Source organism: Mastigoproctus giganteus, chromosome 7, assembly GCF_048544385.1.
Source record: "Mastigoproctus giganteus isolate SK-2022 chromosome 7, ASM4854438v1, whole genome shotgun sequence".
Classification (NCBI taxonomy): Eukaryota; Metazoa; Arthropoda; class Arachnida; order Uropygi; family Thelyphonidae; genus Mastigoproctus; species Mastigoproctus giganteus.
The window spans coordinates 113,713,726-113,738,779 of record NC_143581.1 but is presented as its reverse complement, the minus strand read 5'-3'; the positions used below and the strand labels follow the sequence as shown (position 1 = coordinate 113,738,779).

The 25,054-nt window shown below is 38.0% G+C and overlaps 1 protein-coding gene across 1 annotated transcript in view; it reads left to right on the top strand.

The window, feature by feature from the left end:
• Nucleotides 1-24,740, top strand: part of CCT7 (chaperonin containing TCP1 subunit 7) — a 298,828-nt gene extending 274,088 nt beyond the window's left edge. The window contains exon 12 of the mRNA XM_090377862.1: nucleotides 24,261-24,740. Within this exon, the coding sequence (XP_090233988.1) occupies nucleotides 24,261-24,472 (212 nt within the window). The 3' untranslated portion in view covers nucleotides 24,473-24,740. The remainder of the gene's footprint in view (nucleotides 1-24,260) is intronic.
• Nucleotides 24,741-25,054: the final 314 nt, after the last annotated feature.

The window sequence follows — 25,054 nt, the reverse complement described above, 5'->3', positions numbered from 1 at the left end:
TGAAATATAAAGTTGAAAACAGAGTTAGTTATCAGGAGGCAAGAAAATTAATTGCACCCAGTATACCTAACCGTACCTATGCCAATATTGCAAAAAAATATCAAACCATTGCCACACAAACCGATGTTACTGTTCCTTCAAACACTTCCATCTCTGACTGGGCTCGGGCTGTCCTCTCTCAGCAAGAGTCCAGTGCCGTTAAGCACTCAGACCAAGCAAATAATATGCCTCTCACAATACCAGCAAAATCTCAATCTCCGCCAGTGAATGCCACTACTAAAAATAACGATAGTTCGACTTCAAAAAAGATTATTCGGGACACATCGATGGAGGCAGAGTACCCATCCAAACAGGAAGATCCAATTCTGGAAATATTTGCAGAAGAAGAGATGGACACTGGTCGCTCTTCCTTTCCAAAAAGAGACAAACCAAAGCCAGAACGCCATAAGACAGCCACATCAGGTACAGCTTCTTCTAAATTCAAATAATGTCTAACATCTTGCAATGGAATTGCAGAGGCTTTCGTGGAAACATTGACGACATTCGTTACTTAATTAATCGCTACTCTCCAGTTGGTTTCTGCCTGCAAGAAACCTATTTAACTGCTCGAATTTCCATTTCCATAAAAAACTACTCTGTCTATAGATGAGATCGGAATACATCCGATTCTGCTCGTGGTGGTGTAGCTATTTTAATTAGTACAAGGATTCCAGCTAGGCAAATCACTCTCCAAACCAAAATCGAAGCTGTCGCTGTGCGTCTGATTACTCAGACTGCATTAACTCTACTCTCAGTTTATCTCCCACCAAATCATGCTTACTCTTATAATGATCTTAAAGAACTTTTATTACAGCTACCCTCCCCTATCTGCCTGCTAGGGGATTTCAATGGCCACCACCCTTTATGGGGTTCATCTAAATTAGACAGACGCGGCCGACTGATTGAAACTTTACTTGAAAAAGAAAACCTCACACTTCTTAACAGTGGCTCGCACACCCATATAAAGTTACCTAATGGATAGACTTCTGCCATTGACCTATCGATTTGCTCCCCGATACTGTTTTCAGCTATGCAATGGTCCACTCTGGATGATCCCATGGGCGGTGATCATTTTCCAATTGTTTGTAATCTGTTCACTACACAACCACCATTACAACAGCCCTGCAGGAAATGGAAATTCTCTAAAGCCAATTGGGCGAAATTTCAATCAGCAATCACTCTTGACAAAAAACTATTCAACTACAGCCCATAGATGAAGTCACTGATTATATTACATCCCGCCTTTTAGTTGCAACTAAGTACTCAACTCCATTATCAAATCCCCCGTCCCGACGGCATTTCAACTACTGGTGGAACGAAGAGTGCACAAAAGCAAAGAAGTTAAAAAATAAAGCATTTAATTTATTCTGTCGATCTCCAACCACAGCTAATCTAATTAGCTACAAGAAACTAAGGGCAAAGGTGCATTACATTCAAAAGCAGGCCAAGAAAGATTCTTGGACTAGGTTCGCATTAACTATCAATAGAAACACTGACTCCAGACTAATATGGAAAAAAATTAGGCAACTTTCTGGGAAGTTTCCAGCTGTTCCTTCCCCAATTCTCTCCTGCAATGGGCAAGAACTCTCTGCGCCTCTAGATATAGCCAATGCCTTGGGCAAAACCTTTGCTCAAATATCGGCTGCATCAAACTACACTCCAAAATTTCAGAAAATAAAGACCGCCACCGAACAGAGACCTATCAACTTTCAAACCTCACTGTCACTTCCATATAATCAGCCTCTGCAATATTGTGAACTTTTACAGGCCATCAGAACAACAAGAAACAGTGCCTCTGGGCCAGATAGCATATATTATGTCATGCTGCAGCATCTCGATGAGAAAAACTTACAACTGCTTCTAATCTTTTTTAACCGGATCTTCCTGGAAAACATTTATCCATCCTCTTGGCACCATTCTACAGTTTTGGCATTTTTGAAACCTGGAAAAGATCCCTCCAGTTCTAATAGTTACAGACCAATATCTCTGTCAAGTTGCCTTGGTAAAATTCTCGAAAAAATGATCCATAGTCGACTCACTTGGATCATTGAAACTCAACATCTGCTGAGTAATTGTCAACATGGCTTTCGCAAAAACAGGTCATCCCTAGATCTGATGATCAAGGCGGAATCTGAAATTCGCAATGCCTTTGTGAAAAACGAACACCTTGTCATGGTCTCCATTGATATAGAGAAGGCATTTGATACTACCTGGCGGTATGGCATTCTCAGTGACCTATATAATCTTGGTCTACGAGGCAACCTACCCATATTTATTAGGAACTTCCTCAAGAGCCGATCTTTCCAGGTGAGATATCAAAATTCCCTTTCTGCTACATTCTCGCAGGAAGAAGGAGTACCGCAAGGATCAGTTTTGAGTGCAACCTTGTTTGCCCTTAGAATTGATTCCATTACAAAAGTACTGCCAAATACTGTAGAGGCTTACCTTTACGCTGACGATCTCGCTATTTCTTGCCATTCTCAGAACATGAGATCTATCGAAAGGCAATTGCAGATGTCCCTCAATAAAGTTCAAAAGTGGGCTGAGCTCAATGGATATCGTCTTTCCCAACAGAAAACAGTTGCGATCCACTTTTGCTGTCAACGCAAATTGCATGCAGATCCTGAAATTCGGATTTCAAATTCCACCATTCCGATTGCCAGCAATATGAAATTCTTGGGACTAATCCTGGACAGTAAACTCAACTTCTTCGAGCATGTTAAATTAATACGTACTGCCTGTCTTAAAAAGATCAACATGCTAAGAGCTTTATCTGCCCTTTCTTGGGGAGCAGATCGTACAACTTTGCTGCTCTTATATAGAGCACTGATTAGATCCCGCTTAGATTATGGTGCTCCAGTTTATGATTCTGCCCGAAGGAGTGTGCTACGCTGGCTGGATCCTATTCAACATAATGCACTGCGGATTGCAATTGGTGCATACAGGACATCTCCAACTCAGAGTCTATACATTGAAGCTCATGAGCCCCCTTTGTATCTTCGTAGAAAAATGTTACTACTTAAATATGCGGCCAAAATACAGACTTGCTATTCGCATCCTATTCAGCCATACCTTTTTAATCAACCACTAGTTAAACTCTATAGAAATAAACCGAGTAAAATCCAACCAGCTGGCCTACGGCTCCTTGAAATATCACAGAACTGGAATGTTCCTCTCCACAATAGGCAACAGATAAAGAATTACTCTCATCCACCATGGACCACCTTTCCTCAACTGATCTCTGATACCTATTTTCTTCAATGGGGAAAGAATTGTCTATCGGCAGTGACTGTGCAACAACTCCATGCTAGCCATATTCAAACCTTTGCTGACTTCTTGCCGATATATACAGATGGTTCCAAATCTCTGTCAACTGTTGGAGCAGCAGCAGTGTTTCCCTCTGCTATCATATCAGCTTCTCTTCCACCTGAGTATAGCAACTTTTCAGCAGAACTGTATGCAATACAGTTAGCTCTGGAAAATTTGACTCTACATCCATCTTCAAAATATATAGTTTATACTGACTCTCTCAGCTCAATTAAAGCAATGCAGAATACATCTCAAAAGAATCACCATATTGTAATGAAAATCAGGAGTTTGTTATTGCAGATTTATCATCGTCAACAACTAGTGAAGTTTTGCTGGATTCCAGCACATTCAGGCATAAAAGGAAATGAAGTGGCTGCTATATCTGCCAAAAGTCCAAGTTCAGACCTAACTTCTGTCCCTATTCCAGCGCCCGATTATAATATCTTAATTCAAGCAGCATGCCATGCACAGTGGACAGAATTATGGCATAACCAAACGAATAACAAACTTTTCCAACTGAAACAAAACCCAAAGTTCTGGCACTCCAGCAATCAGACAGTGCGGCGGGAAGAAGTGGTTCTCACACGAATGAGAATAGGACACACCCATCTGACTCACCTCCATCTATTAATGGGCGATGATCCTCCTCAGTGTCCACACTGCTTAGAATATCTAACAGTCAAACACATTCTGATTGACTGTCCGCAGTATCAACAACATCGAGCTGCAATACTTCAAAATCTGGCTAATCGTTCAGAACCATTGACATCATATCATTGGAGAGGACGCAAATGTTAACAAACTTTTCTGCTTTTTAAAACAAATTGGAGTGTATCATCTTTTATAAATAGGCTACAGAACTGAAACTAATTGAAACTGGATTATTTTTTAATATTCCTACGAATAGGCGCACTATAGCCATAGCAACTAATGCGCCAATAAACACCCATACCACACACACACACCTAAACACACTATACACTATTTACATGAAGCTTCGCATAATTGGAGCAGCTGCTTAATCAGGCCAAAGTGCACTAGTCCTGATGTGTCCCAAATAACCAGAATCCACTGTATATAAATAACAATTTGACGAGGTATCCTTTTTAAAGGTTACCAGAATCTATCTTTGTTGATATTTTAATCTTTTCTTGGTGCAGTATAACGACTGTCGTTTTTTCTCCAGTAAAATCAAAACCAACCATCCAAATCTGTAACAATCTTCAGAATTCAAATCTGTTAACTAGGATCTGCTTTTCCATCTTCGACATTCTCAATTTTCAACCCACACTTAGGACTAACTGCTATAGGTTCTAATTCCTTTTGGGGTTTTCATTTATTTAAAAAAAAAAAAAAAAAAACCTTAAGTAGAAAAAGCACTGCATTTTACTAAATTGTTTGTTGGTTCCATCCATTTCAGATAAGATTGCACAGCATTTACTGCCTACACCAGCTCAGTGGAATGCTCCCTTGTCCCAACTAAATAGAATTTCACAGCTACTTTGTGTGTTTCCTTATTAAACCATCAGAGTTTTCAATTAATTGATTGTGGATCTCTCATTAATGTGTAATCTCTCAAAAAATACAAGAAAGAAGTGATCAGTTGCATTCTTCCCATTTACTCAACACCATTAGTGAATGGTGTTGAGTAAATGGTCATGAATGCTTTCATGATGTATCATGTACGTAGGTCATTGGTGATTGTGTTAAATGTGCATCCAATTAACTTTAACTCTGCTTTGTTAGATATATTTAACTGGACATATGCTTTTTTTTTTTTTTTTTTTTGTAATGGTCATTTCTTATATGATATAAACCCCTTTCAGAAAAAAGAGCCTATACCATGCAGGCTAGGCATCTTGGATGTATGTTGCCTTGTAACATGTTTCCTCTTACCAATAAACTAATATTTGTTTGATCATTTACAAATCTCAAATCTGAACTATTATTGAATGTTGTTCCCACATCTGGAGTGATACCCTAAAACCTCTTCTCAAACTCAGCTTCTATCCAAGAGTTGGGTTAATTAATGACCCATCTCTTACCAACTCTCTCCATTCCATATCCATAAGTATTCAGTTTCTGCTGCCTTTTTTTACAGTTATTTCTTTTGAATAGCATCTGTAATGCACTGCTCTTCCAAACCAGTCTGAACACATGAATCAACATCTATTCGCAATTCAGCTACAAACTCAGCATGCTAACTTTTCTTCTTTCTGTTTATTTACCTTCTAATTCTGTTCTCTGGAACAACCCTCCTTCACTTACAATTTCCTGAAAATTGCAGTCAGAAATTCAAGTTGTGTCAACAAGTATCTTCTGTCTTCTCAACTTTCAACTCATAACTGGTACTAAAGTACCCCAAAAGCAGTATTGGATAAGCATCAATGGCTACCCTGGTATAGATTTTTGTTATTGTGAGTAAAATAAGAAAAGACAAGTGTATACAAATTGAGGTGGAAGTCTAAAGGAAAATGTACCTTTTTTTTTTTCTTTAAATATTAAATAGGCTTTCACTAATTATTATTGGTGTAAGTCTAAAGGAAAATGTACCTTTTTATTTTCCTTAAATAGTTAAATAGGCTTTCACTAATTATTATTGGTGGAAGTCTAAAGGAAAATGTACCTTTTTTTTCCTTTAAATAGTTAAATAGGCTTTCACTAATTATTTCTCCACAAAATCTTGCTAGATAAAAGTTTGTCTTTAGAAACTGAGCTTTCTGATCTGAACCTATTGGCCAACTGAAGATAATTGTTTGTTGGATTATTTTTACTAAATGCTGTTAGGGCTATATCAGACAGGCACTTAAAGTCTGGCATAGTATTAGGGTCAGGTGCCACCTGTGGTTTCCCACATCTGCACCATATGTTTGTTGTGAAGAAATACAGTACTACTGTAAATGCCAGAAAAGTGTTGCGTGTTGTATATGACATTGCGTTAGACTCTGTTGTGTGTCCTGGCATTTGGCCGCAGGGCCATGCTCGGACACCACGTTGCCCATGCACACCACTAGGAGGTAGTCAGGCTGCCCATTATTCCCTGGCTTGTCTCCGCCAGGGTCGCCAGAGCTTCCTGGACGGAGACAAAAAAAAAAGGTAGAATCGGGGAAGTACAGAGTGTATGCAAGAAATATATGGAGGATGTAGGCGAAGGCATCCTCCAGGTTATCAATGGAGCAATAAGTGCCATCAGGTGAAAGGGGAACCCGGGGAGGAGGAGGAATAAGACACAGCAAGAGAGCTGCATGTAAGTTGCCACTGACGAATCAGGTAGCCCATAGGCCAGTTGATCCTATCCAGGTTGAGATCGGTTGGCCAGTTAGGTAAGGATCAGATGTTTCTGGTGTTCCTATTTTGCGTTCGCAATAGGGTGCTCCGTCTTGTGAAGAGGGCTTGTGCAAACTTGGTAAACTTGTAGTAGTTTTCTTCTGTGATGAATAAGTGTTCATTTCCTTGAGGGTTATCTTGTATATGCATAAAGAGGATGCTGCGGAGGTCCTCGTAGTGTTGACAGGTATATACTAGATGGTTCCAGTCTTCTATTCCACCACATGCACAGTAGGGATTGTCAGTGATTCATGGATGTTAGTTTGTGGTTTATTGATCCGTATTTGGTAATGAGGGAGGTGGTATAAAGACCAGGAGAGAACCAATTTGGAGACTTAGGAAATATGGCATTCACATAAGGTATAAATTTCTTGGTGATTGGGCCCTTGTCGGTAGCAGTCCATCTGTCCTGCCAAGTCTGAAGTAGTAGAATGGCAATTTGTTTCTTTTCCAGCTTGATTTCATTTAGGTTATTGGTGGAGTGTCCATCTATCCTTTTTGCACACACAACACCTGTAGCCAGGTGGGCAGGAGTGGCAGTGCGTAGCACACGCTTCTTGATTAGACCGGGGTTCGAGCCTGTGACCACCAAATACGAAGGATGCAGAAAGGTCAGGGAATGATCACCGCATATCCCTGGAGCAATATGGCCTTAGTTGCTAATGCTCCTAAAAACCAAATAACAAACAAACCTTTTTGCACAAGATGTTTCCCATTTCCCTGACAATAGAGTCATCTACAGCTAGTTCCTTTGGGACCAGTGCAAGCTCTGGCACTGATGTGGGCAGCTGAGAGCTTGATGGGCCCTTCAATTTAAATCCTTCAAGTTCTCATATAAGCCCATAACAATGCCGAGTTGGCGCCTGATTTCCTCGCACTCCTTACATTGCGCGCACACAAAGACATTCCCCCCTAGCAATATCATGTCCCATTCCTGATTGCTCTGGAAACATCAAACAAGCAGTGCATTTCAATAGACTGTGATTCAGAGGACAACTGCCCCCCCCCTCAGTTCTCCCCTGACCCACAGCACTTCCACTAGTTTGAGCCTTTTGCTTTGCTACTCTGGTCTGGGTCATGATTTCGATTCAAGTTCAATAAAATTTCAATACAAAATATAACCCTAAACCTATATCCCAATGCAGTTATAACACTATGTATTTTGGTATTGAATATTATATCCGAGTTACGTTATATGACTTTCTTATCCCCTGTCAACTTATATGTATTAATTTATGGTGTTACGTTTGTAATAACTAGGTCACTATATTTATTTAGTTAAAAAAAAATACAATTCAATTGATAATGAAATTTAATAAGATTAATAGATTTTACTGATTAATTGATACTACTATACAGGTGACCCCCGCTTAACGCTGATCATTCATTCCAGCAAAAACAGAGCGCTAACCAAGCACCGCTTTCCCATAAGGTAACATATGTATTTGTGATTTGTGGTCGGTGCCATAGGATATTTCCTAATCCTAATTTATTTCCTAATAAATGGTAGTGAAAAGATGCACAAATGTCGGTCAAAATATTTAATATTCAAATTAAATATTTTTAATTTGAATATTAAATTATTTGTACATATAAAATATTATGCATTACATACGTATATAATTATGTGGTAACTATTTACTTATCAAAAGTAAACTTAAAATTCCAATTAAAATAATGAATTTTTTTTTTTTTTTTTTTTATTTATGAGAACCCCAAACACGAGAGGTATTATAACCTATAGTACTTAGTACCGTGCTTGGGTTGGAGGTTGAGAACACGAAAGAAGATATTTGTTGATATTGGACTTGAACTTCTGTAGATTGTAATTTTCAGGAAATACGTATGAAGGAAGGTTGTTCCAGAAAACGGCAGTTGAATGAATAAATGAGGAAGATGAAAAGTTGGTTCTGTGGGTTTGAAGTTGGACAGTAAATGGATGTTGGCTGGTGGCGGCACGTGTTCGGACTGTTTTGAAAGAGAGAGAGGGAATTATAGAAGCCAATTCAGAAGAACAGTGCCCATGGAAGTATCTGTAGAAGAGGCATGCAGCAGAAACAGTGCGTCTATGAGAAAGCGAGTGGAGAGACTCTGTTAGAGATGAATCATTAATTAACCTAACTGCCCTCTTCTGAATGGAATCAAGAAGCCTGAGAGAGGTTTTGGGGGCACCACCCCAGATGTGGGAACAATATTCCATGGCAGGGCGGATTTGCGATTTATACAGAGTGAGCAGCTGTTTGGGAGAAAAGTAACGCCGAGAGCGAAAGAGAAAACCAAGTTTTTTAGATGCAGAGGAAGCAATATTTGTAATGTGCTTGTGCCAAGAGAGATTAGAAGTCAGGGTAATCCCCAAAAGAGATATATCATTTTGCCTAGAAATCGGAGTGTCACTAAAGATAAGCATAGGAGCAGAAGAATCCTTTTTGCGAGATATAAGACAAGATTGAGTTTTAGAAGGGTTGAAATCAACTAAGTTGTCTTTGCCCCACTGGAGAATTACCTGAAGGTCGGCATTTAAGGAATTGGCAGCAGATTTTCGAGAACTTGCAGCTGATTGAGCTGGACAAGGTTTCTCAAAATGGAAAGTTGAATGCAATGTGCTATCATCGGCAAAACTATGGATAGGATTTCCAGTCAATGGAAGAAGGTCATTGATATACAAGAGGAAAAGAGTGGGAGAAAGAACTGAACCTTGGGGGACACTGGCATTAGTGGAGAAGTTAGAAGACAGAGAGCCATCTACCATCACCCTCAGTGAGCGATCAGAGAGAAAACTGGATAACCAATTACTAAAAACAGTTGGCAAACCATAAGATGGAAGCTTGTTTAGAAGACCTTTAGGCCAAACACGATCAAAAGCCTTTGAGATGTCAAGAGCAACTACTTGTGTTTCACCGAACCTTTCCATTGAATTAGTCCATAAATGGGTAACATAAGCCAGAATATCACCAGTGGATCGACACTGACGGAATCCATACTGGCGATAGTTGATCAGACGGAAGGTTTCTAAGTAGTTTAAGAGTTGGCTGTTAATTGATTTCTCCATTACTTTAGAAAGAGTAGAAGTAATTGCAATGGGACGATAATTGGATGGGAGGGATTTGTCACCCTTTTTAGGAACTGGCTGGATATGAGCAAATTTCCAAGCAGGAGGAAAAACACCTTTGGAATAAGAAAGTGAAAAAGGCGGCAAAGAATAGGAGTAAGTTCAGGAGCACAGGTTTTGAGAACAAGCGGAGAAATACCATCAGGACCTGGAGCTTTCTTAGCATCAAGATTCATCAAAATCCTTCTGATATCCTTTTGACGGAAGACCACAGGAGGCATTGAATGGAGCGTGTTAGGAATGGTGGGAGGTGTTTTACCAAGATCATTAATACATGAGCTCAAAGAAAAATGGGATGCTAGCAGGTCAGCTTTATCCTTGGCTGAAGTGACAACAGAACCATCTGGTTTGGACAGAGGTGGGAGCAGAGATGGGCAAAAGTTGCGGCCAATAGCTTTGGCAAGAGACCAGAATGTTCGGCTACCATTAGGGCAAGAAGCAAGTTTTCTACTCTTAGCCTGTTCAAACTCTAGTTTGGACTGATTAATAACTGCTTTACAATTGTTGCGAGCTTTGGTGTAGGCAGAAAATGAAACTGAAGAATTAGAAACAAGCCAATTACGATATGCAACATTCTTCTCTTGGACAGCCTTAGCACATTTATTGGAAAACCAAGGTTTAGATTAAGGACGAGATTTTAAAGTGGAGTGTGAGATAAAGGATTCCATTCCTGCAAGAATAATTTCACTGACACGATCTGAGCAAACGTTGACATCAGAAGTTTTGAAACAGTAATCCGACCAAGGAAAAGAAGAAAAGAAGTCTCGCAGGTCATCCCATTTTGCATTCTTGTAATGCCAAACAATACGAGGTTGGGAATAGCCATGAGATAATGGTTCCATTGGAGAAGAGGCAATCACCAAGTTGTGATCTGAAGTGCCTAAAGGACCTCTCACTTCAACCTTGTACTTAGAAGGGTTGTTTGTGAGAAAAAGATCAAGCATATTGGCTGTATGATTAGGATTGTCTGGTATTCTTGTAGGTAAATGAACAATCTGTGCTAGGTCATTAGTAATTGCAAAAGCTTCAGCATCTCGACCTGCTGGGTCGGTGTGACTAGAAAACGGAAGCCAGCTGGAGTTGTGAACATTAAAATCACCAAGGAAAATTACCTCACTGTTAGGAAAGTTGGACTGGAGAAAGTCAAGTTGCAAAGAGAGGAAGTCAAAGAGCTCCAAGTGATTAGTGGAGTTGGGAGAACGGTAGAGACAACAGATGAATTTTACACAATGAGGTAGAGAGATTTTAAGCCAGAGAAGATCAAAGAGAGGAGATTCCAAATTGCCAAGTCTCTGACAGGGAATATCAGAACGGACATATGCACAAGTACCACCTTTGAGGCGAAAGGAATCATACAGCGAATAATTTGGGCATCTGAGATGAGCAGTAGTTGAATCAACCGATAACTGAGATTCTGTCAGAAAAAGTACATGGGGTTTGGAAGACTGCAAATGGAAATGGACATCGTTGAGATTAGAATTGAGACCACGTATATTTGTGAAATGAATTAGGAAGTCCTTGGGAGGTTTAGATCTTTTCGCAGATAAGCTTGCTCTATTATTTTGACAATTCATGGTGTATTGAATAGTAAGAAAAAGTGGGTGGGACATGCTGTATGAAGTAATGAAATTTTTGGATATGGCGTACATGTGGTAAGAATATACCCAGATCCTTGACATAACGTGGCCTCGACAATGCTCCCCGCCTACACACTACTCGGACTCCCTCCAGTCACTATCTGGCAGAGTAGAGGTAGCAAGATTATACATTAGCTGATCCGGAAGCTTCCTAGAGAGTTACCAATAGGTTCAGTCCGGTGTACTAACTAGCGGCCGGCCTGCGGACCCCGTTTTAGAGCTGTACCCTCGAAATGTAAGGAATATTGGATCTCGCCACGACATTCATCATAACCTCAAAAATCATCAATCATACTGCATGATGGAAGAGATAGGGAAGGGTTGGCCGGAACTTAGCTCTAGAGACTAAACACGGGTTCCACCGCTTCAAGCCTCCAATAAGCAAAGTGGTGGTATTTCACCGGTTGATGAGAGTCATCTACCACCTAGTACTGCCTGGTAACATAGAGGGGCGGCGTTCCTCCATGTGGTGTGGGCGCCACACCTCGACCCCTGCTTACGTTGGTTCACACCTGGGTGGTCACCCACCATGTACTTGTGCATGAAGGTTATACCCAGGATTACTAACAGTCCCACCATCGTGAAGGTGCAAGCAGAGGATTTGGCTGTCATAGACCGTCCGGACTTTGCCGAAATTGGGTCCACTTTGACTTGAGTGTCACCCGAATATCAGTTCCATCAGCGTTTTAGACTCCCAGGTAGCAAGAACAGCTTGTCTGGCATATCTGATTTAATTTAATTGATGAATTTAATCATGAAAAATGTGTGGATTTTGAGTTGAACTTTGGCCCTCTACCAAATAAACTAAAAGGGGTATTAATTTTAAATCCCCTGCAGCTTTACCACCCAACAATAAAGTCAACCGATCCTTCACGGCTTTGAAACCAGGCATGTTTTTTTCTTCTTTCAATATGAAACTTCTTTTTATTCATTCGTTTCCACAAAAGTCCTGCTTCATCTATGTTAAAAATTTGTTGAAAAGTATAACACATAATACCCCTCTTCATAGAACCATTCCGTAGCCAAGTGGGCAGGAGCGGGAGTGCAGTACACACGCTCTTTGAGTAGACCAGGGTTCAAGCCCCTGACTGCTGAATACGGTCGATCTGCCAACCCACACTGGACCAGCTTGGCAGATTATGGTCCATTTCCCTCAGCATGAATTGTTGAGGAGGCTTCCATCCTGCAGTGGGTTGATAATGGCTGTACTTTACCTTTTTTTTTTTTTTTTACCCCTCTTCAATAATTTTAACAAGTTCTTTTTTGAAAGTTTCAGCTCCTTGATTTGCACTAGCGGCTTCTCCCTGGATTTTAAATCTATTCAACCAGCCCTTACCAGTTTTAAATGGTTCCACTTTTTTTTTTTTTTTTTTTTTTTTTTACAATATTGTTATTTGTAGGAGTGTCTGATTTCTTTTGTGTGCTGAAAAAATTCATTAAAGTAATCTATACAATTTTAATTTAAGTAATATAGTGTGAATCTGAATTGAAGGGTTTCATATTGAGGTAAGCCTCTTCAATTAATGTAATCTATAGCATTGAAAATTTCACTAACATTCATTTTACTAACCCCTCACACGGCCTTATAAACCTCATTCAAGTACCCTGTAAAGTAGCCTTTCTCAATCTTTTTACCCTGGAGGAACCCTTAAAATAATTTTCATGTCTCAGGGAACCCCTGCATAAAAATTATTGTATCTACAGCTCATGGTATGTTAGCACAATCAGTAAGCTGTAGATATAGTAATCTAATAATAATTGTCATTGCTCCTTTGAATAGAGAATGATATTTTTCTGTAGATCTTTTTTGTTTTGGCCAACTTATTAACCTACTCTTTTTGTGTTTCCCCCTCCCCACAAAGGATATCAACTCTTGTTCAAGTCAGTAGAGTAGGTAAAAGAAACTTTAGTTTTCTCTCTCTTTTTTTTTTTTTTTTTTATTTCCTACTTGATTTTTTTACCTTATCCCAGTAGGCCTAAAAGTCATCACAGATTTCTACTATACAAGGTGCTAATGAGGTATGGTATATGCAAGAGTAGTTTTTTCTTTTTTTTCCTATTTAAAACTAAAAATGACTTTTTGGCAAACCTTTCTTGAAAAAAAAAACAGGTAGTTAAGCTTATCTTACCTTTCTTGAAATTAATCTCTTTCTTTCCTTTTCATAAATTTTAAAAACTCATAAGGCAAACAAACATAATAAATTTCGTAATAAACATAGTAAATAACAAACAAACATAGTAAATAACTGGCTTAAGCCAAAATGGGATTTAATTTTTCTTATGGTAGGCTCATCATCATCATATGTACACTCAGCTGGTGTGTTTCCTGGCGCAAGAGGCACAACAATGCAATTTAGCCTTTCCTGCTGAGATCCAGCAGGAAGGTTTACCATCCCTGGCCCCGTGGAGGCAGGTCACTACTACCCTTTAATTTTTTAGCTATTTACACAATTTTATTTAAGATCTGATTGCTCTGATCTTAGCCACCCGCTGCCTTTAGCCAGCGGGTGGTTAATTGCTGGAACAAACTTCCATCTGTCGTTGTGGAAGTTGATAGGTTGAATAAATTTAAGGAGGAACTGGACAGGCATTTGGAGGGAATGGTGTGAGTTTTTTTTTTTTTTTTTTTTGCTGATGCTGCATAAGCTCATACACTTGCTTTCTTGCATCACGTGCCACTACTACTACATCCTCACTGGTCTTTAGAGAATCTGTGTTAGCCTGTATCAACACAGCGTGCACTTCCGCCTTCTTAGGTGGTAAGCTCGTCTGGTTTCGCACGACGGCTGCGTGCGAAGTAGGCACTACGTTGAATGAGGACTGACTCATCTTCAACATCGCCTTGAGCGACTGGTTCTCGACATATACATCTATAGCCTTTGCTTCCAGTTGGTCCCACATGTTAAGGATTTTATACATCGCCGCTCTATTTACTTTGTTCGAGTCGTTGAACATATAATCGTGGAGCTGTTTGCGAACTTCCTTCAATTGCTTGAAGTTTTCCTGTGAATCTCCGTCCTCTCTGAGCCGCTTCGCAGTAGTTCTCTGCACCGACTCGATAACTGACGAGTCGTTGGCAGTTTCTTCTTCCATATAGCATGCACGGTCAAAAACTGGATCGTCGCACACCGGAACGTCCATCTCCTCACAAGATAACTTAGTCAGGCTTAGCTTAGCACGTGGCTGAGCTACTGTCAGTTCTTTAGACATTTTGCAACACAAAATAAACAGTTTGTGGTAACACAAAATTCGTACCCAAGAGTCCCACACTTACACAATCTCTTTAGACTAACCAAGTCCGTTAGTCGAGGCCTATTTAGCTGACCAGGACTCGCCTGGTCGCCCACCCCGGACTGCGTGGAAGTAAGGCCAACCAGATAGCAGTAGTCACTGCACAGTAAAACAAGAAGTCTCTTGTAGAAGCACTAAGATCGCTATAATAAACGCTAGATCAAAGTAATAAGAACACTGTGCACCCGACCGCCAAAATGGTACCGGGGCTCATGATAGGCTCATTAGATTTAATTTAAATAAAGGTTGTAAATTGATTTTCATTAATGTTATTGACAATGTTGAATAGTAAAACTACTAAAATCATAAGCCAAAGCAATATGAATAAAAATATAGCATAAGACACAATTTTATACAAGACTGAAAAAACGTTTTCTTTCTGAGTGACATGATCAGGTTCAAATATAGGCCTAGCAGTTACAAAATTATTATGCACGTGTTGGTTTCTTGATTTCTTTTATAGATAGGCCTATATATGCATAAAATGCGTTATTTTTGAAACTGAAAATAAAGAATGAAATTTACCTCTTTAATGTGAAATCTGTGCTTGTTTGCTGCACAAAGACCCAATTCTGGGTCCAACTTGAGATAAGCATACATGCATTTCATCTTCAACTGAAATGAGACAATTTCTGTCCTTGCTCTTGATGCTTGTTAAACAAGAAAAAGCTTGCTCATAGATATATGAAGTAAAACTGCAGCAAAATGTTCATTGCCTTCCAATGAATGGCTGGATACTCATTTTTCAAAGAACTCCAGAACTTGTCTAGGGGCAGATCAGTAAATCTCATCTTGAGTGTACGATCAGACTGCAGCTTGTAAAGTTTTTCATACCTCATGAAGACCCAGAGAAAAGATCCCTTGCCCAGTCATACACTTGTGTTGAAAGGGGCGGAAAATACTGTTGTTTTGTTCTGCAGTTCTTCCAGGTGGTTTTCGATAAGAATTGAGACTTTCTGATATTCCTCCTCACTCAAGCCCAAGCAGCATTTCAAGATTTCCTTTTGCAACATGATTTTTCCAAATACAGTTGTGCCCCCGTATCCGTTGATTCAGTTACCCGTGGTTAACCACAGAAAAAAAAACGAAAAACTTAGTACTCGCGTGTCCAATATGATGCTTCCATTTATTTTTTACAATGTCGTGTATGGTTTGGTCACCAACATTGTAATCATTCTTTAAAGATCTAACTGATGCACCGTTTTCAAACTTTTGAACAATTTCAAGTTTTTGTTTAATTTGAAAGCACAACTCTTGCGTTTGCCAATCATTTTCTCGATTTCTAAACAAAAAAAAAAAAAAAATTTCTGACATCCCTGACATAAATAACAAAACAAAATGTGTCCTTTTGCGGTGCGATGGAACACAACAATTGATGTGACGCATTAAATCAAACTAAACTTTTTTTTTTTTTTTTTTTTTTTGAGCGGTAGGTGTGAAGACAGCAGGGTTGCAAGTTAATAGGTACACTAATCTCCCAATGATGACTTGTAGCTTATTTATGACTTGCAGAATATCTGTTTATACCTATTCTAATTATTACTTGGATTTTATGATTTCTGGGTGGTTTTTTTTTTTTTTTTTTTTTGGAGTCTTGAAGTGTCCCAGTAAATTGAGAGTCTGCTGTACTTTATTATTACTGTATTTAATGTTGGTAATGTCTTGCCGTGTATTTATGTACAAGAAAATCATGTTTTATATGGGGTCAGCAGGGGTCACTTTATCTGTGGTTTCAGCTGTCCACGGTAGGTCTTGGAACGTATACCCGCAGATACGGGGGTCTTACTGTATTCAGTTTCCTTTAAATCCAAGAATCTTGTCACTTGAAGTCAAAACATTTTCTCCAGAGCCTTGCAGAGACTTGTTCAACTGGTTCATGTGATGAAAAATGTCTGCTAAGTAGGCTAGTTTCTGCAGCCATTCTTCATCTTCAAAGCACTCAGCAAAATCTGGCCTACTATTTTCTTGAAAATGCTCCTGCAATCACTATTCAGCTCAAACACCCTCTTCCTCTGTTAAGCCACAGAATTTCTGTATATGTAGCAGATTTATGTCCTCTTTGTTTAATAAAGTTAAACCATTTTTGTAGCATCATCCAGAACTTTTTTCATTTCATCTCCAAGAGTTTTTAATACCAGCACCTCTCGGTGAAGAGAGTAGTGTGTTGTGACATCAGGATTTTCTTTTTTTCAAGTGAGGCGAAATCTCTCATGGAGCCAACCAACACAGTTCCTCCAAGACAGACTTTTTGTTTCCAGATATGAAGACAAAGCATTAAATATATCTTGTCCTTTGCTTGTTTCTGGCAGCTCTTTGCAGGCGCCTCCGTAGCCGGGTGGGAAGGAGCAGCAGTGCGTAGCACACGCTTCTTGATTAGACCGGGGTTCGAGCCCGTCACCACCAAATACGGAGGATGCGGAAAGGTCAGGGAATGACCACCGCATATCCCGGAGCAATATGGCCTTAGTTGCTAATGCTCCTAAAAAAAATCAAATAACAAAAAAAGCAGCTCTTTGCAGCAGTAAAAGTTTTCTCAAATTTCACCATCCTTTACAAAATGCTACAGCATGACATTTATTGCTGAAATCTGTTCTCAACCTGGATGGAGATGCTGTTGTTTTTCGGTTTATTACACAAAACCTTTTCAGCATCATCTGACATGTCATCAATATGCGACTTTTATCATACTGTTCAAGAGTGAAACCTTTTCTCGGTTTCTCACACTGCATCTTGTCCTAGCATTTTATTCACTTTAATTTTACATGCTGGCATTATTAGGTTCTCACTGGCTGTGTGGCTTACTTTTCTGGGCAATAAGTTCTGCTATTAAATAACTTGCTTCCTGAGCCTTTTCAGTGAATGTGACTTTTTTAACAAAAGCTTTACTCTGTTTGTTTTGAGATTCCAATAGCTGTTTAAAATAAGCAGCACCTTTACTTGTCAATTGGCTGTGACTTGTAGTTAAGGGTCTTCAATTTTGCTGGAGCCATTGCTGCATTTGTAAGTTGTTTGCCACAGATGTTTCCCTAGTTGTGCTAGTGCTGCAAAATGACTCAGAAGATTGTAATTCTTCATCCTTAAGAATTAAGGATGAAATAACCTTATCAGAATTGTCCGTAGGCCTAGAATCCTCTTCCATCCCGCACCTTATCTTCAAAAATTGCCACACTGAACCGTCAGACATGTTTGTAAAACCCAAATGCTAATAAAATGTAAAACAGAAGGACATAATAAATAACTAAATGAGAAAATCGCAAAAAATACAAAAGTTCACAATACAATTCACTTCTAACCTACACAATCCACATTTTGCAATGTTTACAATAACAGCCATTGGAGGAGCTAATTCAAGAGGGAGTGGCTGACGTCATCGGCCTACTGTCCTCCCTATCTCGCATCAAAAACTGATAATGGGCTCAACCAAATTAACACAGTCCTACTGCGCAAGGCATGTGAAGTTCAAAAAACTGTTATTATTTTTTTTAATTAATTTATTTATTTATTTTTATTTATTTATATATTTTTTTTTTCAATCACAATCTCTCACGGAACCCTGGTTGAGAGACCCTACTAAGTGTCCTACCAAGCTCTGTAGTTCATATAATCAAATCTTACCTCAGACATTCACACTTTTGCAGATTTCTCCATGCAGCTTGACCATCTTTGAACCCTTTCAAGAAGCTAAATGTCTTTTTCCAGATGATTTCTCAATACTTGGACACAGTATTCCAAATTCAGCCTTACAATTGCTTATACAGTGGGATTATGATGTCTGCTCAGAGAACTTCATATTTGCCCAACAATTAAGTTCACTCTTAATCGTTACCTGTAAGCTTTTGAAACTGTTGCGCATAAAAGATTGCTGATTGCTGTACAGATTGGAACAGTATGACATTAAGAGCAAGTTGTTGCTATGGATAAATCGATGGTTGAGTGGGAGAAGACAGAGGGTGGTAATCAGTGGACACTCTTCTTCGTGGACTGATATTATTAGTGGAGTCCCCAAGAGCTCAGTGCAGGGACCATTGTTATTTTCTATATTAATCAATGATATTGATGAAGTTAACATCAAGTTTAATATCCAAGTTTGCAGATGATTCAAAAGTTGGCTGGATTGTTAATGATAGTAATGACAGTATGCTACTGCAACAGGATCTAGAAAAGTTGCACAGATGGGCTGAGAAGTGGCAACTGAAGTTTAACATTGACAAATGCAAAGTAGTGCATGTGGGTTGCAGTAACCACAGAGAAACTTACCAACTGTATGGTACTACACTTATGGTGGTATAAAATGAAAAACACCTGGGAGTAATTGTGCAGTCAGATATGAAGTTTTCTGAGCAATGTAGACAAGCTGCCAGAGCAGGTCATGGGATATTGTCAATGATATACAGGAATTTTGGTAGTAGAGAAAAAGAGATGATTATCCCTTTGTATGAGGCAATGGTCAGGCCACACTGTGAGTACTGCGTACAGGTCTGGAGGCCTCGTTTTAGGAAGGATGTAGAGTTGCTTGAGCGTGTACAGAGAAGGACAGCAAGATTGGTGAGGGGAACGAAGGTGTACTCTTTCCAAGAAAGGCTTAAGTTCTACAAATTGCAGTGGCTGGAGACTAGGCACCTGCGAGGTGATCTGATTGAGGTGTGTACGGGTTTGAATTATGCATGCTGAATTCTGGTGGTATTTTTCAATTTGCTCAGATTACAAACCTGAGGGGGCATAAATTCAAACTGAGGAAAGACAGTTGTAGAATAGATGTGCAGAAATTTGCCTTTAGCCGATGAGTAGTTAATTGCTCCATCTGTCGCTGTGGATGTTGATAGCTGAAATAAATTCAAGGAGAAACTGGACAAACTTTTAGGGGGGAATGGGTGTGTGAAATTGTTTTTTTTTTTTTTTTTTATAATGCTACTACTACTAATACACTTCCTCGTGCTCATCCTCAAAACTGCAGGGTATATGCCATCATCAACTCCAGGAGCCTTACTTGACTTTATGCTCAAAATTCTTTCAAATAAACAATCATCTGTAATTGCAACGTCATTAATTCCATATGGCTCAGCCTCTTATCAGCATGAAGAGGCTTTTGTCAGTGAAGACAGATGCAAACACACCTATTCAATTCATCTGCAACTTCAGCTGGGATTTTCCGATGTATGAAAACGATGGAAGGACCATCATGTCATTATATAAACAAAGACAGAACATCACCCTCAGATATACCCTAGGCAACAACAAACATGTATTAAATATATTTAGTTTCCTGAAGACAACATCTATCATATACTGTAAATGATAATGTTATATACAAAATAAATATTTAACCTTTACAGACATGGATTTAGTTCTCATATAGAAAACATAATATAGTGCAGTCTGCAAAGGAAGCATTACTTCATTAATTGGAGTCAAGGAAAGAATTATGGCTCCTTTTTCAGAAAAGTCTATTTTTCAGTTCAGGCCACTCTTGAACAATATAACAACTATCAAGAAACTAATTTAAAAAATTTATCACTTGAATTAATAATGGTATACTGGATTGATTCCTTTATTGAACTCATATCCTGAAAATTACTGCAACTAACAAAGCAAAATAAAATTACACCAACCAAAACTAAAAGTTTACTGAAGTGATAATTCTGCTATCTATATTTTACAGAATCAACATAAAAAAAGTAATAATACACTGGCACAAAAAAACACTTACGCTATAACTTTCAGTCATCCAGAAAGCCGTTTTCAATCGCATATTGAATACTATTCCTCTAATCCATCACATGTCCCCGTATCAGTCTGCCACAGCAAAATCTGTATTCCTATTCCTATACACAAACAACTGATTTCAGTAAATTTCCATGTAAGCTCGTTTTAAGTTTGTCATTGATAATGTGTATGTTGGTTCCTCTGGAAATGACTCGAGTCTAGTAGAGAACCAAAAAAAAGAAGACAACCCTTTGATAGCTTTTATGATGCTGTTATAATTGCAGGGAGGGAAAGAAAGGTGCAAAATTAATATTCACCTCTTCCTAGCATAGAAATAACAGATGGAAGAAGCCAAAAGTAGATTGTTTGGTTCTGTTCAGTGGCCACCCAAGTCGTTGTAATCTGTGGCAGCTAACTAGAGTTAGCTGCCACAGATTACCCTTCACCTGCCTGCTTCTTAAAAAAAAAATAATAATAATAATAGAATTAAAAGAGAAACCCATATGGAACTTAAATTCAGTAATAACTGTATAGCAGCATTTCCCAAACTTGTGTTCTGTGAGATGTGAAAAATTGTAATTAATAATTAAAGAAATAAAATGAATAAATTTTGCATATTTATAGTGTACACTACTTTTGTATCATCATAATTTTTAACATGGTTTTTTTTTTTTTTTTTTCGGTTATTAATATACAGGCATACCTCGATTAACGAATAGGATGCGTTCCACGAAATTACTTCGTTAAGCGAAACTTCGTTTTCAGAGGTAAAAATACTATGGCCAGAATAGGGATACGTTCCTACGTAAAGAAAATGAAAAGCGTTTTTTCCAACAAAGAAAAGTTTTATTAAATAAACAGTCAACTTACATACAAAGTGAAATCACATTTTAAAATATGAGGTTAACGTTGATTGTTCATGCTTTTTTTCTCTTTCATTTAACAATTGCCTATACGGAGTTATTGCATTTAACACTAATCGCTTAACTATAACACTTCTTCCTAAATCAGGATCATTTTCATTAAAAAAATTTAAAACGTTTTCAATGTCATTTAAGCACCTTTTTAAATCTTTGGTTGTTAACACTTTTTCGGCAGGAACTTCTTTAACTTCGCTTTCATTATCTTTGTCTTCGTTGCTAACAAGGTTTTCTAAATCTTCCACTGAAAAACAATCATCTTCTGCATTCAATAAATTTCTAACATCCTCTTCATCAACATTTTCGAAACCTATTGATTGAGCCATCTGGATAACTTCATTTCTAATTTCTTGGATGTTATTTTCTTCTTCTCGTACAACTTCTGGCCATATTTTGCGCCAAACTCCATTTAAGCATTTCTTAGTGACTTCTTTCCAAGAACTATCAATGTTTTCAATTGCGTTTTTAATGGTGTAGTTTTTCCAAAAAGTTTTAACTGTCATTTCCTCTTTATCCTCTAGTTCAGTTAAATTGCTTAAAGTTCGACGCAGATAATAAGCTTTAAATGATGCTATTACTCCCTGATCCAATGGTTGAATCAGGGAAGTTGTGTTTGCTGGAAGAAACAAACTTTGACAGGAATGCATGTGTCCAACGTGTTAAGATCAGTAGGATGTCCCGGAGCATTGTCTAACAACAAAAGAGCTTTTTCTTCAAAGTTGTTTTTTTGACAATACCGTTTTACTCCAGGACAAAAGTGGTTAACAAACCAATCAGTAAATAACTCCTTGGTAACCCACGCTTTTCTATTTGCTTTCCATATTACAGGTAAATTCATTTTTATGTTACCTTTTAACGCCCTCGGATTTTCTGAATGGTAAACTAATAACAATTTTAATTTATAATCGCCAGGGGCATTTGATCCAAAGAGTAACGTTAAACGGTCTTTGGCTGCTTTGAACCCAGCAGCTGATTTTTCTTCAATAGAAATGAAGCTTTTTGTTGGTAGCCGTTTCCAGAACAAACCGCTTTCGTCAACATTGAACACCAAATTTGGTGGAAAATTTTCACGTTCAATTATTTCCTTTAGTTTTTCTGGAAACTTATTTGCAGCTTCTCCTGTTAATTTTACACTATGAATCCTGGCCCGTTTTTTAAATTTCTCGAACCAACCACGAGAAGCCCCAAAGGTTTCCGTAATTTCTTCAGTTTGTTTAGATTTCAGGTGATTAAACAAAAATAATGCTTTTTCTTGAATCACCATTTGACTTAAAGGCATATGACGTTGTGACATATCATCTATCCACAAACTTAACATTTTCTCCATTTTTTCTAAAATTGGATTCCTTAAGCGAGTTAATTTTGCCGCTGTAACATCTGTACAATTCTGAGCAGACTGTTTTATTTTTTCTGATTGACTTAGTATGGTTGTTAAAGTTGATTGCGCTAATCCTTTCGCCGCTTTCAACACGTCGTACGATATTTAGTTTAGTTTCCAAAGAAATTGCTTTTCTTTTCTTTGATTCTGACATTTTAATTAACTAAAACAAAAATATTTCCAATAAAATTTGCAAAATCTACGTTATGTAATGCTACAAAGAACCTACGTCAATTATTGCAATGCGCCACACTGAAACAACGTCAATCATGTAAACAACAACTAAATTAAGCTATTGACGTGCATAACTGTTATAACAGACACGCCCGCAGCTCGGGAGCACTCGGGAATACGTAACGAATCGCCGTCAGTCACCAATCGGATGATTGTCAGGCGTTGGCGTTATTAAATTGGAATATTTTTTTATGTTAAATGGGGCTTGAAATTGCGGACTTCGTTATATCGAGGCTTCGTTATCAGAGGTAACGTTAACCGAGGTATGCCTGTACTGGCATAGATTAATAATCAAATAGACTGCAGAACACTTTATTTTGGCGAACTTTTGCATAAAGAAGTATGTGTAGTGATAATGACATCTACGAAAAAGTAGCAATATACTGATCTAATATGCCATTCGTATGCGATTTAGCCTGGAGTACATGAGTTGAACAAAGAGGGGGAAGAGAACCGATATCATAACTAAACTCATTTCCATGTATAAATTTTTTTTTGATAATTAGTATTTCAAAATATTATTATTAAAATAAATGACCATGGATTTGTGGTTGAAAAAAGGAACTTTAAAGTGAGATGCAAGTACTTCTAGTATTGCAACTGTGTTCGATGAAAACGAACATAATATTGTCACACTTCCAAGTAAGGATGAACAATTGCAGCCTTTTGTACCCCAAAAATCCGAAGTGAAAAAACAGGAACGAACTAATAAAAGAGCAAAACGAAAGTATGATGACAGTTATTTGAATTTCGGCTTTACATATATTGGAAATAAAGATGCTCCTAAAATATTATTATTAGCCATATGGTACAAGGAAGCTTATGTTGCACCAGCCAAAAAAAATTTCCGAGTTACCCTGAGAGAGAGAGAGAGAGAGAGAGTCAAAAGTAGAAAGGAATTGCCAAGAAAGAGAAGAATGGTGATATCCAGCTCAGGACCGTGGGGTGCCAAGCCAGATGTGAGCCCCCGGGGGTTATTAGCAAACTGTTCTTTGGCTTCCCCTAAACCTGTGTTTCGTAAGTGTTCCGTAAATATGTGAGTAAGTTTCGTAAGTGTTCCGTAAATAAATATTGTGAGATGAAACATGTGCTGTGACTAAAAGAGTATGGCAAATGCTGCTGTATAGAACTAAATACAGTAATAACTGTATTTAAGTTCTATATGGTAAATGGGTTCGTTAAGTAATAAAAATTGTTTCGCTAATGTTTCTATGTGCCCTTTCTTATGCAACTTGACGATTTATAGAATTGATATATATTTTTTTTTTTTTTTTAAGTTTTTGTTTTTAACCACAGAATTTCTATTTTCACAGGTGGCATGTGGTATGGTGTTGACATCAATAATGAAGATATTGCAGATAATTTTGAATCATGTGTTTGGGAACCAGCTGTTGTTAAGGATAATGCTTTAATTGCAGCAACAGAAGCAACATGTCTTATTTTGTCAGTTGATGAGACAATAAAAAATCCAAAATCTTCAGGTGATGGAGTAGATGCAGGACGAGGCAGGGGAAGACCGTTCTGATTTGTATTCATCACATTATTTTTGTGTTGTTTTGCAAATATAATTTCATTTTCACTATGATCAAATAACTTATTTAGGGGAAAGAAAATCATTTTCAAACTAAGCTTAGGTTAACAGGTTAAACTTGAAAAAATAACCTTAGGAAATTAATTAATATTAATTTAATGGCCATAACCATCAAATGTTTACAACTGTTTAAGAATGGGATAATCGCAGTTCTTTACAGTACTTGCCTCTTAATTGAAGAAGTCATTTACAAAAATATGTGAAAGGGCAAAAAAAAATTTTATAAGAATGAAAAATTTTTATTATAAGAATGTACATATTATTTGAAGTGTTCTATTAAAAATTAAATGATACCATTAAAAACAGGAACTAAAACCATTAGTTTTGAGGAGAATTATCATCTATTATTTGAATTCAAAGCATGAAAGTTTTATGTAATGGAAGGCATGGTGTTGAGCAGTCATATGATTCCAAGTGATCACAATTTAAATGAAAACAAACACGATTAGACAGCATACCTTGGAAATCTCTGATGGAATGTGAGTAATGGGAAGAAATTTGATATTGAAATGTTCT